Source organism: Tenrec ecaudatus, chromosome 1 (genome assembly GCF_050624435.1).
Source record: "Tenrec ecaudatus isolate mTenEca1 chromosome 1, mTenEca1.hap1, whole genome shotgun sequence".
NCBI classification, from domain to species: Eukaryota; Metazoa; Chordata; class Mammalia; order Afrosoricida; family Tenrecidae; genus Tenrec; species Tenrec ecaudatus.
In genome coordinates this window covers 311,654,501-311,668,547 of record NC_134530.1, presented here as the reverse complement: position 1 = coordinate 311,668,547, position 14,047 = coordinate 311,654,501, and the positions used below count along the sequence as shown (strand labels likewise).

At 44.3% G+C, this 14,047-nt stretch overlaps 3 protein-coding genes and 1 non-coding gene across 4 annotated transcripts; 3 read left to right on the top strand and 1 right to left on the bottom strand.

The window, feature by feature from the left end:
- The first annotated feature begins 623 nt into the window (after positions 1 to 623).
- Positions 624 to 1,177, top strand: LOC142437631 (histone H3.1). The gene has a single exon (XM_075540728.1). It carries the CDS (start codon positions 624 to 626, stop codon positions 1,032 to 1,034), a length of 411 nt encoding a protein of 136 aa, XP_075396843.1. The 3' UTR covers positions 1,035 to 1,177.
- Positions 1,178 to 1,626: 449 nt separating this feature from the next.
- LOC142438345 (U7 small nuclear RNA) lies at positions 1,627 to 1,687 on the top strand. The gene has a single exon (XR_012782734.1). It is a non-coding gene; the product is annotated as a U7 small nuclear RNA (small nuclear RNA).
- Positions 1,688 to 1,968: 281 nt separating this feature from the next.
- On the top strand, positions 1,969 to 2,280 carry LOC142437630 (histone H4). Its single transcript, XM_075540727.1, has one exon. It carries the CDS (start codon positions 1,969 to 1,971, stop codon positions 2,278 to 2,280), a length of 312 nt encoding a protein of 103 aa, XP_075396842.1.
- Positions 2,281 to 9,356: 7,076 nt separating this feature from the next.
- LOC142437629 (histone H4) lies at positions 9,357 to 9,758 on the bottom strand. The gene has a single exon (XM_075540726.1). It carries the CDS (start codon positions 9,666 to 9,668, stop codon positions 9,357 to 9,359), a length of 312 nt encoding a protein of 103 aa, XP_075396841.1. The 5' UTR covers positions 9,669 to 9,758.
- Positions 9,759 to 14,047: the final 4,289 nt, after the last annotated feature.

The window sequence follows — 14,047 nt, the reverse complement described above, 5'->3', positions numbered from 1 at the left end:
GTCCCTTAGAGCATTACAAAAAGATTCCCTTTTATTTATGAGGGGAAAGGATAATAAGTTTCAGGAAGTTTCCAAAATTGGAGAACAGGGGACGGGGAATCAGCGCTGACTCCAACAAAACAAGCTCAGTGCCATGGAGTCGATGCTGAACTGCTGGTATTTCTGAAATTGTTAACTCATTTCAAGAGCAGAAAGCCCCGGCTCTACCACGGAGCGCTTCGTGGTTAACTGCTGACATTAACCGGTGAACATGTAACCGCTAAGGCACCAAAGCATGCCAGAAGTGAAAATTTCCCGACGGCTGGAAAAATAAGCAATTCCTCCACCCAACGCTCCCAACAATTAAATGGATTTACATAACTAGTAAAGCACAATGCATTGAAATCAGAAGCTTTGAGTTCAGACTAGCAACAGGAAAAATGTGAGGAGGAGCGCAGAAAATAACCAATGAAATTGCATCATGGTTGGAAATTACTTTTAAAATAGCCAATGAGAGCATGGCGCGCGTTGTTTAACCATTTCTCTAATCCAATCAGTAAACTTCAGGTACTATAAATACCAGCAACGGCGCCAAGCGATGTACTTACTTCAGCTCCTTCTGACCCCTTTGTGCTCAAGGCATTATGGCTCGCACCAAGCAGACGGCCCGCAAGTCGACCGGCGGCAAGGCGCCGCGCAAGCAGCTGGCCACCAAGGCGGCCCGCAAGAGCGCGCCCGCCACGGGCGGCGTGAAGAAGCCCCACCGCTACCGGCCCGGCACCGTGGCGCTGCGCGAGATCCGGCGCTACCAGAAGTCCACGGAGCTGCTGATCCGCAAGCTGCCCTTCCAGCGGCTGGTGCGCGAGATCGCGCAGGACTTCAAGACGGACCTGCGCTTCCAGAGCTCGGCCGTCATGGCGCTGCAGGAGGCGTGCGAGGCCTACCTGGTGGGGCTCTTCGAGGACACCAACCTGTGCGCCATCCACGCCAAGCGCGTCACCATCATGCCCAAGGACATCCAGCTGGCCCGCCGCATCCGCGGGGAGAGGGCATAAATAACAGCCATTAATGTAAAATTACCCTAATCAAAGGCTCTTTTCAGAGCCACCCACCATCTCAAAAAAAGCTGTTGTAACCGCCGTGTAATTTGACTACGTTTTACTCCCGACAGCTTTGCAAGTCCTTTAACATTCCCACAGCGCCCAAGTACTGTCTTGGGCTCCGTGCAAACTTACGGACCCTAGGACAGTAGGACTGCCCCTTTTCGGGTTCCCTTGACACTAGGCCATCTTTGTCCCGCGGAGCTGCTGGTGGTTTTAAAACCGCTGGTCTTGTGCAGCGCAGGCACTGTTGGTTGGTTCCTTGTGGGTGGGCTAATACTGCAAAAATGAACTAATTGTGAAGCTGATGCAGGCAGATCACACAAGCTGTAAGTTTACCAAAAGGTCGCTTTAAAATGGGGACCGACTTCATGGCACGCAGCAACATGGCAAGTGACAAAGCATTTAACAACCGATTAACGATTGAACTGGTGCTTTTCTTTCTCATGATTCAATCGATTTAATGAGTTTTCCTGGTGTGGGGATTTTCCGGAAAGAACAAGCGAGTTTTTATGAAGAATATTTTTTACCGTGTACATTGAAATCCTAGTGTTACAGCTCTTAGAAATCGTCTAGCAGGCTTTCTGGGGTTTTTCCCGGAAACCACTACCCCCCCCCCAAAAAAAAATACAAGCCTAAATAAAGCAGCAGTTCAAAAGGGAGACCAGTAGGCCCGCGGGGCTCCGCCCCTCTGTGTGTTCCCACCACTGGGAAGTGGGAAGACGGTGGAAGGGCGGGATTGCTGGCGTCACATTTCCCGCCCGCGCGCTTTCCTGACCCAGTGGGAGGGGCGTGGACGCCGAAACAAAGAGGGCGGGAAGGCAGAGCACTATATAAGAAGCACGGCTCCCGTGCTTAGTCTACTTGCTGCTCAATTGCTTCAGGAATCATGTCTGGTCGCGGCAAAGGCGGGAAGGGTCTGGGCAAAGGCGGCGCCAAGCGGCACCGCAAGGTGCTCCGCGACAACATCCAGGGCATCACCAAGCCCGCCATCCGCCGGCTGGCTCGGCGCGGCGGCGTCAAGCGCATCTCGGGGCTCATCTACGAGGAGACGCGCGGCGTCCTCAAGGTGTTCCTGGAGAACGTGATCCGCGACGCCGTCACCTACACGGAGCACGCCAAGCGCAAGACGGTCACGGCCATGGACGTGGTCTACGCGCTCAAGCGCCAGGGACGCACCCTCTACGGCTTCGGCGGTTAAGCGCTGTATGATTTTATTGTGGAAATACAAAGGCCCTTTTCAGGGCCACCCACCAACCAAAGAAAGAACTGTTAAGCACGATTCATAACAAGACTTCGGAAGTACTGTTTAATACGCTAGTTTTCTTGTTGAAACTGGTGGCAATTAGCTTGACTGTGTAAGTGCAATGTTTTCTGCTAATTGCCACTGGATGAAATTTGAGATAGAAAGTGATCCTGTGACTTTCCATTGAACAAAGAGGTGGCCCAACCCGCCATCTCTGTTACCCAATCAGAACTGATGAGCTAATGTTCCCCTGAGGAATCCATCCAGCTAGTGGGCGGGAATGGGAGAGGAAGCGAAAATTCTTACCCTATGATACTACGTCACATCCTGTGAATAGCAATGGTAGTGAACATGTTATAAGCAATAGGCAGGTAATCAAGCAATTCTAACAGGCCTCCCTGGCACTGTGTTAAAGGAAAATGATTAGAGAAGAAAATCACTTTTGGAAAATAATGAAAACATTTGCAGGCAGGGAAATGTCTCAGTAGCAACAGAGGCTTCATTACGTTTCTTTAGAATCTCCTTTTTTTAAAGTGTAGGTGGTTGACCTAAACTGGGCTTCCCCTAAGGACAAATTGCCCTTCCTGTAACAGATACAGCAAATTTATTAAATAGTCGCTGGTTTTACAATAAAGGAAAACACTAAAATTCTCCAAACAGGGTATGCAAGGATTTTTTGTTGCTTATTTATTTATTTTTTTTTGGTTAAACAACAAAATCACACTGGAACAGAGCGGAGCTGGGTGAGCATGCCACTAGTCGAGAAGGGGGTGTTTTCACAGAACTTTCCCCATCTATCTCCACTGGATGTCCATCCAAACATGCCATTGGCCATTTAGTTTTTAAAAAAAAAGTTGGGGAGGTGTTGCTGTATGCTTGTGCGCATGTGCCAGTTACTTCAGGTACAACAAAGGAATGGGGACGGAGAAATGAAAGAATGATGAAATACAATCTTTGTTTTCAGTCTTGACTCCTTCCTTGGGTTTCTCATCATCCTACGCAAGTGCCAGTCTCCTCAAGCTGCTGCATCACAAAGGGGGTACCAGCTCCTCACCAAACCAAAATCCCTCTCGGGTTCCCAGCAGATGATTTCCCTCAAAGTAATCCTACTGAAGCCAGAGTACACCTTTCTTGATCTCTGAAGCTTAAACAGGGTTAAATACTCTTCCCTTTGGCTTCTGATAGAGCTTAAATTGAGCAGTTTGATGACAGCTACGGTTTATAGCGAAGGCTCTAAACCCACTTTTGTGTCTCCGCTTGGATTCAACCTCCATTAACTTCTTTCTGATCGTGCAGTGTGAAAAGCTCTGCCCGGCAGTGTACGTTTGAAAGTGCATTGCTAATGCTCCTGTACCCGGCTAAGGAAGGGCAGCCTAGCCCTGAGGACTTGCTTAGGTGTGCTGTGGGGTACTAAAGTTGCTTTTTCTCAAGAGGCTTAGGTTGAAGGCCCTGAACCAATCTTGTCAGCTTCTAATCTGCAGCAGTGTACATATCACAGCTGTGGTAGTTACATAATCTGGTGTCAATTTGAGGATTCAGAGTAAAGGTAGTAGCCAATGAGGCCTCTGTGTGGGCCTCGGCGTCTTTTGAGGATTCTGGGAGCTCCTGTATTTCCTCTTTGGAGGCAGGAGATTCTCTCTCTCTCTCTCTCTCTCTCTCTCTCTCTCTCTCTCTTTCTCTCCTCCCCCGCCCCCCTCCTCAGAACCTGGGAGACATTTTTGTTGACAAGCTACATGGAGACAGGCTGATGGCAGTCAGCCTCCAAGCTGAAGGAACCATGTGGAGAACCCTGCCAAAGCTGAGATGCTTACAACACCCCTGAATCCACAACACTTACCACCCACTGGCCTGTGATCTTCCTGCATTCGGCATTATTGCATGTGTTTCATGAGGCTGAAGAGAGGATTTTATAGATTGGTATTGAACTTATGGACGTGATCTGCATAGGGCTGGGATGTTGTCTCAATATTCAATTGCTCTTGTATATAAAGCTCTTTCTTATACGGAGTGTCTCTGAATTTGTTTCTCTACTCTATCCAAACTAACACAGCAACCATAGTTCCTTGCCTGCAACTGACATGCATTGATATGCCAACGGTCATGCTTTTGTGAGTTTCCTTTGTTCTCTATGCCCTAAGTGGCCCAGTTTATGTAAATTCTTGGACACCATTCTTGACCTGGTATCCCTCTTCTGAATGATTTCATTGTCTTTGTCCTATATTTTCCCTTTTTAATACTTAATAAATATATCTTTATAAATTATATTCTAAGCCAGGGTCTCTTTTCTCCCCTGGAACACTCATCCATCATGACTTCTGATATTTTCATCTACTTTTTTCCCTATTCCTGTACTTATATGGAGTCCTGGTAGAGTAGTGTGCACATTGCACTAGTAACTACAAGGGTCATTAGTTCAAAACCAGCAACCATTCCCCGGAGAAAGATGGGACTTTCTACTGCTTTGATGAGTTACAATCTTGGAAACCCACAGGGACAGGTCTACTCTGTCTTATATGGTCACTATGTGTTGGAACCAACCTGACGGCAGTGAATTTGGTTTGTTTTGGCTATGTAGTATCCCTCAGGTTTCTGGCCTTCCCCTTTCATCCACTCCATACATATCTCCCTAGAGATTTGCCCCACATCAAGAGCTTCCATCTTTGTCAATGATTGTGGCAATCAGCTCTATGGTTTGAGGGTTGGGTCCAGGGTTGCCATTTACCTTGATCTCCCACAGGGTGGCCAAAGCAAAATCCACCCCATCCTCAACTGCTCACCACTTGCATTAACCTCAGTTCAAAACCCAAAAGCCGTTCTCAAATTCACCTTCACCTCAACTGTTCAATTAGCCCCTACCTGCTCAATCCCGTTCCATCATTCATGTCTCTATTTCACGGTACCCTACCACTGTTAACAACCACTGAATCGCCATCAAAGCAACAAAACAAACAAACAAGCCTGCACTATTGGTAAAATCTCTATTAACAAATAAATTTTAAAAGTGCTCGAGCAAAATTCTAAAATTACATTGTATATTTGAGCATCACCTAAATGGGGACCTGATTGGCCAAGTTAAGCTCAGATTAAAAGGTTTAAGGCCAATGGTGCCTGGCTATCACTTGGAATAGTGTCTGGGTTCTTAAAGGTTTGTAATCAGTCGGCCATCTAAGTGAGGTTTGAATCCATATAGCAGAAGCACACCAGCCTGTGTGCTCCAAAGGCGACAATAACAAAATCCAGGTATGATGAAGGGAAAAGTATCAAAGCTTAAATTGTGAACATCCAATTTGTAGTCGGCTGTGGAGGAGAGTGGGAGCCCAAATCAATCTTTGAAGTGCCTAACTGGACCCTTTGGCAGATCCTCTCTGTCCATAGTCCAGGGACATAACCAGCTTTGCTATCAGAGATTAATGTAAACTTGATTATGGCGGATGGGACTGTGACATACTTAGTGAGTTGACCTCCCTCTTGACTCAACCGGAAAATGCCCTAGGCTTAAATATGCTCTCGCTCCCGACAGCCGTTTTTCGCTAGCTTATTTTAATATGACTGGTAATCCTTTCTTTCTTACCGTTTATTTTTACGATTTTATCTTTATATTATTTGTTTCATTTTGTTTTTCATTGTTTCGGTTAGGTTCCCCAGTTTATGCACAGAAGGCATGGACACAGAGCAACAATAACTGAGTCAATGGTTTCTCAGGAATGGGGAGGAGGGAGAAGGGAACTAGGGAGCAAACAATGAATGCCAGAGGGGAAAATGCACCCGAACTGATTGTATATTCAACTCTTTTTAAAAGCAATTTAACTATGGAAGTGCATAATATGTGAGTTTTATATCAATAAAACTATAAAAAAATAAAATAGTATGTATAATATTATAGTAGGTATTATATTCCTGTACCTTTGTAGTCAGTTTATAAAAATCAGTGAATGTAGGGAAGATGACTCAGTGAGCACTAGACTAAATCTAGAGACAAGAGTGTGTGTCCCCTTTTTTTACTAAGCTCTGAACTATACTGAATGGAAAATTCAAAGACATAGTTTCAATTCTGCTGTGTCTTCTTTTGCCCCCTCCCCAACCCCACCAACACCGAGAGAGAGAGAGAGAGAGAGAGAGAGAGAGAGAGAAAGGCAGCACAAGTAGATTGAAGCCAAACTGTTAAGGGTATTTAGCAGTTAACCAAATTCTTATGCATCTGGGTTGCGTCCAATTGATATAATCCTTAATTTTAGGAATACCCTATGTACTCATGTATAATCCACATTTTTCCGCACATTTTATGCAGTTTTTGTAGTAAAATTTGGTCCTTCAGCTTATATTTGAGTCGGCTTATACTCGGGTATATATGGTGAGTAATTTTTATTTGCAGATCTCTTTTGAAGGAGCCTTGGTGGCACTGTTGTTACTCATTGGGATGCTCACCACAAGATTAGTGGTTCAAAACCACCAGTCACTCCACAGGAGAAAGATAAGGCTTTCTACCCAGTCGACTCATAGTATGGGAAATCCAAAGGAGCTGGTCTAGCCTGTCCTGTAGGGTTGCTATGAGTCAGAATCGACTCAATGGCAGTGAGTTTGGTTTGTTTCCAGCTTAGGGCTTTGCAGGCCCTTGGTCTGATTTAGCCTCATCTCTGCTGTATAGTACTTTCAGTTAAGACTTTTGAACTCTAAATTAGTAGGAGCCTTGGTGGCACAGTGACTTACACATTGAAAAGTAATTTTTAAACAGGGGAACCCAGAGTAGGCCTAACTCACACCGAAAGCCAAACTCATTGCCATACAGTTGATTCCGACTCATAACTGCGCCCATAGGGCAGCACAGATGATTCCTCTGGGTTTCAGAAAGGAGCCCAAGTGGGGTAGCAGTTAAACACTGGGCTGCAAAACAAAAGGTCTGTAGTTCAAAACCACCAGCCGCTCCTTGGGAAAAAGAAAAGGATTTTCCTACCCTGAAGAGTTACACTCTTGGAACTCACAGGAGCAGTTCTCCCCCATCCTTTGTGGTCATTGTGAGTCAGCTTCCCTTCGATAGCAGTGAGGTCTGGGTTTGGGAAACTAACTCTTTACGGGAGTAAAAAAGCCTCCTCTTTTTCTGGTGGAGTCACTGGTAGTTTTGAACTGCTAACCTTGCAGTTCGGGCTCCTTTAAGGGAAGGGGAAGGATAATATTGAAGAAGACAGAAGAGGCTCCTAGAGCCCTGGAGCCCAGGGTGTTAGGAAATGGCCTGGCAGAGATGATGACATGGTCACAGTTGTCTCTTTAGAGAGGGAGCGGCACACATGTGTGCCTTGTTTACTTTAAACTTCTTGCCCATTTTTAAAGGACTCACCAAAATGCCTATTTGTGAATGTCACTGCCAGGCGCTGTTGAGGCCATTCTGACTCAAGGCAACAGATTTACTTGCTGTAGTGGGGAGGAGGGGTTTCTTGGCTGTAATCTAAATGGAAGCTTATCTCTGGAAGTACTGCTGTGTGGGTTCGCACCACCAATCTTCAGATCTATGGATTGCAAGCTGTTTGCACCACATACTGCGGTGACCTCCACATTTCAATACCAACACTGGTAATCTTTAGAGATACTTTCTGGTTGAGTTCTAGACCACCTCAATATAAGCTGTTATCACACTAAAACAAGGCTTATGTATTTTTATTGTTTCCTAGTCCCTATATGTCATGTGTGCTAGACTGTCGTCTTACAGGTACAATGGCATTATGAGAAAGTTTGAAATGTTGTGAAAGGTACAAAAGGTGATACCGACAGGAAATGAGCACTGGCTGTTGGGGGGAAAAATGGTAACACTCGATTGCTTGAAATGAGGTTGGCCACAAACCTTCATTAGAAAGGCTGCAATCTGTGCAGGGCAATAAAGTGAGATGTGCTTGTAACCCGCTGGGACAGCAAGCTTCAATTCCAAACAAGCAAAGCCGATGCCTTCTCATCGCCAGCTATCCCTTGCCGAAGTAGAGCTGCTCCAAAGGGTTCCCAACGCCATACATCTCCACTGGAGCTGCCAGCCACATCTTCCTCCCGCAGAGCCCATTGTTGTTCATTCAGTCCAGTGCTGTGCTTTCAGGGCGTTTTGCTCAAATATCGGAGAGGCCTTATTTCTTCGCAAATTGGACTCACAAAGACCAAGTTTTTAAAAGTTTAGGAGGCGACCAGGCCTAAGTGGGTCCAAAAAAATGCAGATTTTCTGACCTCTTTAACGGCAGATACACCAGAATGAACAAAAGGTGTCAGGTGTGGTTGTTTTCAGCTAGACTACTGTAATTAATTACACGTGGCTGCTAAACTTAAGGTCAGCAGTTCGAGCCCACCAGTGGCTCAGAAACCCACAAGAACAGTTCTGTCCTACATGGTTGACGAGTTGAAGCGACATACTCCAACACAGGCCCGGCACTGACTGACCCCAACTTACAGGACTTCAAGCCCTGCTAGACATGTTTACAGAGAGTATGAGAGCCTCACTTCTAGACCTAAACCAGTCACCACTATTGCTCTGGTTTGCTCCCCCCGCCTAGTCTTCTAGCTGGCTGGTAAGAGGGGGTCACCACTGAAAACAAAACTCTGTTAAAGCTTAAGCCGCTGTTTACCTTCAAGCCTTTAAGACCCCAGATGCTGTATCTTTTGATAACTGGGCACCACCAGCTTACTTCACATTTGCTTATGCACCTATTTTGTATTCAGCAATCTTGTCGGGAAGGTGAGCACCATGGAATGAGTTTAATAGAAAATGTCCTTGCGTTGAGGTTGTACTTGAGTAGAGGCCAAATAGCCATCTGCTACCTTAATACTAAACCTGTAAATATATGTCCATAGATCTATTTCCCCATCATATATATTTATATACATGCCTGTATTTAGATTCTACAAATGCCCTTTGCTTCCTAGTTCCCTTTTTTTTCCCCATTATGTTCAGCCTTCAATGGAAGGCAATACCGCAACATGAGTACAGTTCTTTCTGTAAACCAGTGGGCGGCCCTGAAAAGGGCCTTTGGAAAGTTAACTAGAAGTGACAAAGTGCACCCTTAGCCGCCGAAGCCGTAGAGGGTGCGTCCCTGGCGCTTGAGCGCGTAGACCACGTCCATGGCCGTGACCGTCTTGCGCTTGGCGTGCTCCGTGTAGGTGACGGCGTCGCGGATCACGTTCTCCAGGAACACCTTGAGGACGCCGCGCGTCTCCTCGTAGATGAGCCCCGAGATGCGCTTGACGCCGCCGCGCCGAGCCAGCCGGCGGATGGCGGGCTTGGTGATGCCCTGGATGTTGTCGCGGAGCACCTTGCGGTGCCGCTTGGCGCCGCCTTTGCCCAGACCCTTCCCGCCTTTGCCGCGACCAGACATGTTGAGAAAGTCAAAGCTCCAAAAAGCTGTGAGAGAAGCTAACTGTAACCGGCCTTTATATGTCCGTGTGCGGACCGAACTGAGAACCACCAGAGAGGAAGCGGGAAACCTCGCCCGCCAGGGCGGGGCAGGGAAACCTAAGGGGGCGGGGAAAGAGGCGTGGTTCTTTCTGCTCTTTGTTTTGTAATTCGGTGACCAAGATTGGGCTTGCTTGAGGGAAATATTGTGAAAATTAAGAACACACATTTTTAGCAATTTTCCTTTTCTAAGGAGATTTGCAACATGTTTTTCAGTGCCTGATAATTATTCCTTCTTATAAATCTCCGTAGTACCCGTTCTCTACTAAATTCATAACCAGTCAGAATTTTAAAATTTATTTCTAAACTGCTAATTGTTTGGGCCCGGCCTGGTCTGGTCTGATCCGTGCACCACCTTCCCCTGGTTCTCCCGGAAGATAGCCTGCTGGTCCGTGCGGCCCCTTCCCCCACATTCCAAGAAGCTGCTCTGTGACAGACTCAGACTCTGCAGCTGCAGCACCAGGAAGCAAGCCTCCCTTCTTAGCAGCGCGCAAGCACCACCAGCTTTCTTCACCTCATTTGCACATCTCCCTGACCCAAATCCTACAAGTATCCCACTGCCCCACCAACGGGTGCCGTTTCCCTGATCTAATCCATTGAGTTGCAGAGCCTGCCTCTGAGCTCAAAATGCTCCTTCCTGTCCCTTTCTCTGCTCTCCCTTCCCTCCCTGGAGTTCTTTCCCTCAGTAAAATCTTTCTCAATTTAACATTCCTGGCTAATCTGTCTCCGTTCTGCACCTCGGGTTTTCATCTTTCACTAATGAATTTTCTTTTTGACCTATGCCAAATAAAATTTTGTTTTTCTAACTCATAACTTTGTGATAATTCTCCCTAAGACAAGTCAAATCTTCAATTTTGTCCCACCTCTACTTTTTCTACTCAGAAATGTATCTCCAAACATACAAAAGATTTTGTTTTTTATAAGTTTATAATAATCCACATTAATTTGCTCCTGATGGCAATTAATACACATCAGTAAAAAATATTTTAATCATTTTATTGGGACCTCATACAACTCTTATCACAATCCATACATACATCTATTGTGTCAAGCACATTTGTACATTTGTTGCCCTCATCATTCTCAAAACATTTGCTCTCCACTTAAGCCCTTGGTATAAGCTCCTGGTTTCCCCCCCTCCCTCCCTCCCTTCTCCCACTCCCTCACGAAACGATAATTTATCAATTATGATTTTGCCATGTCTTATACTGTCTGATATCTCCCAACCTTCACCCACTTTTATGTTGTCCGTCTCCCAGGGAGGAGGTTATATGTAGATCCTTATAAGTGTTTCCCCCTTTCTACCCCAACTTTCGGTATTGCCACTCACCACTGGTCCTGAGGGGATCATCTCGCCTGGATTCCCTGTGTTTCTGGTTCTTGTCTGTACCAGTGTACATCATCTGGTCTAGCCAGATTTGTAAGGTAGAGTTGGGATCATGATAGTGGGGGAGAGGAAGCATTTAAGAATTAGAGGAAAGTTATAGGTTTCATGGTTACTACACTGCACCCTGACTGGCTTGTGTCTTCCCTGAGATCCCTCTGTAAGGGGATGTCTTGTTACTTACAGATGGGCCTTGGGTTCCCAATCTGCACTCCCCCTCATTTACAATGATATGATTTTTTGTTCTTTGATGCCAGATACCTGATCCCTTCTACACCTCGTGATCACACAGGGTGGTGTGCTTCTTCCATGTGGGTTTTGTTGCTTTTGAGCTAGATGGTCGCTTGTTTACTTTTAAGACTCCAGATGCTATATCTTTTGATAGCTGGGCACCATCAGCTTTCTTCACCACATTTTCTTACGCATACATTTGTTTTCAGCAATCCTGTTGGGAAGCTGTGCATCATGGAATGACAATTAAATAGAACAAAATGTTCTTGTGTTGAGTAAGTATTTGAGTGGAGGCCCAATGTCCATCTGCTGCCTTAATTCTAAACCTATAAATATATACATGTAGATCTATTTCTCAACCATCATATATAAATATATTTATGAATGTACATGCCCGTATTTAGATATATAAATGTCATTTGCTTCCTACATTTTTCCTCTATTTCTTTTTACTTTTTTCTTGTCCCACTATCATACTCAACCTTTATTTGCGTTTCAGTAATTTCTCTCAGTTACATTGCCCTTGATGAATCCCTACCAGGTCTCTCACACCCTCCTTGCCACTAATTTTGGATTACTTCTTGTTCCCTTGTTCCTGGGTTGGTCAACACCACTTCTTTTCCCCCACTTTCTCCTCTCCAATGTATCCCCTGAACCATGGTCCTGTTGTTTTCTCCTCCAGACTGTTCATCCAGCCTATCTTATCTAGATAGACCTGCAGAGAGGATATTCACACACACACACACACACACACACACACACACACACACACACACACAGAGACACACACAGCAACAAAAGAAAACAACAAAAAAAAACAATCACCAAGAAATGAATAAATAAATAGAAAAAAAATTTAAATGGAAAAACCTGTAAATAGTTCAAGGTCTGTTTGTTGACCTCTAGGAGTGTCCTCCAGTTGAGTCCTCCGTGCTCTGCTCCCTCACACCACCCCCACCCACCTGCTGTGCTTACAGTTTGCCTCAGTGTGGTGGGGTCAGACAGGGCCAACCCAGACACTGAGTCTCCAGTGTTGTCCCCTGTAGGGCCTTGGGTCAGTGAGGGATGTTGTGTCTCATAGTGGGGCTGGCCATATGGTCTTCTCTGTGGATTTGCTGCTCTGAGTGGGAATATTGTCCTCTAGGCTTGGTGGGCCAGGATGTGCTCAACTCTCTCTTCCTCCCCCTTCATTTGCTCCCCTGTGCTCTGATCAGACATGTCCCTCTCCCTGAGCTGCAGCTTCAGTGCTGTCCTCTAAAGTAAACTCTTCTGGGGGAGTGCATGGATAAATGTTTTAAGAAAATTAGAAAAAATCAGCAATAATTTCATAGTCCAAAGATCACTTACTTTATTAACTTTATGATCTCTGGCCATTGAAATATTTGCATTATTTTAATATTTAACAATTTTTACATTCATGGTGATAGTTTGTGAATTTATTTTACTTGTAAATAAATGATAATAACCCCAATACCATTTTAAGTTGAAGATGTCATTTTGCAGTATTTCTATATACATCTGTGATTTACAAAGAGGTTTGGTTCAGTCTCAGAAATCAGACAAGACTGGGTTAAAATTGTAGTTTTAATGCAGTTACTTTTCCTGCCTATATCTGCGTTTTCTCATACAGATACTAACAGTGACGACAATTATACTACACAGACGCATGCTAAGAATTAATGAAGATAATGAATCAAAATACAAAGGCAGCTGATAGTTAAGATCTTCCTAATAATATAAAAATGAAAATTTATACTTAATATTTGCTTGTTAATATTTTATATTTTATTATTTTTACAGAGATTATGACTATTTTATCTGCATTTCAGTATAATAAAGTACTTCCAACAATAAATGTTATTGTATATATGAGTATTTCTATTTGTGTAAATCTTTACCTAAAATTGTAAGTTTTGAAGACATTTTCAACAATATCCTGGTAGCTAAAACATAGTAGGATGCAATCACTGATACAAACGTTAAGTCTGTAAGGTATTTCCTCCTATAACTACATCAATAGACTATTTTTATTTTTTTTAAAAAAACACAACCTTACTGTCATCCAGTGGATGCAGACTCACAATGACCATCCAGGACAGAGTAGAACAGTCCCTGTGGCTTGGAAAGTCTGCAAATCTGTTTGGGAATAGAAAATCTCATCATGTTTCCAAGGAGTAGCTAGTGAGTTTAAACTGCTGACCTTGTGGTTAATAGCCCAATGGGTGACCCACTATGCCACCAGAGATCCTCAGTTATATATATATATAACTATATATATATATATAACTATATATATATATAACTATATATAGTTATGTATATATACAATCACACACACCTATATATACACACACATTAAGTAAAAATGAATTACAGATTAAAAACCTCACAGAAACTAGAGGTTGCTGGAGTCTTTTCCCTAATCGAAGTCTGCATGGTGAGCCTGCCTCTCTTTAAAATAGTGTTGTCATTGTTGAAAGTTTTCCAAGCTCCAAAATATTAAACCATTGTCAGCTAGTCAATTCCAAGCCATAGTGACCACATAAATGGACCAACTAGACCCTCCAAAAAATAAAGGATAAAAAAATCAGTTGAAATATTGCTTTTTTAGTGGTCCACATGAGAATGATGTCCCTTCATTTCATTAAAATAACTTATTCAAAAGGGTGAGGGAGAGGCCCCAAATT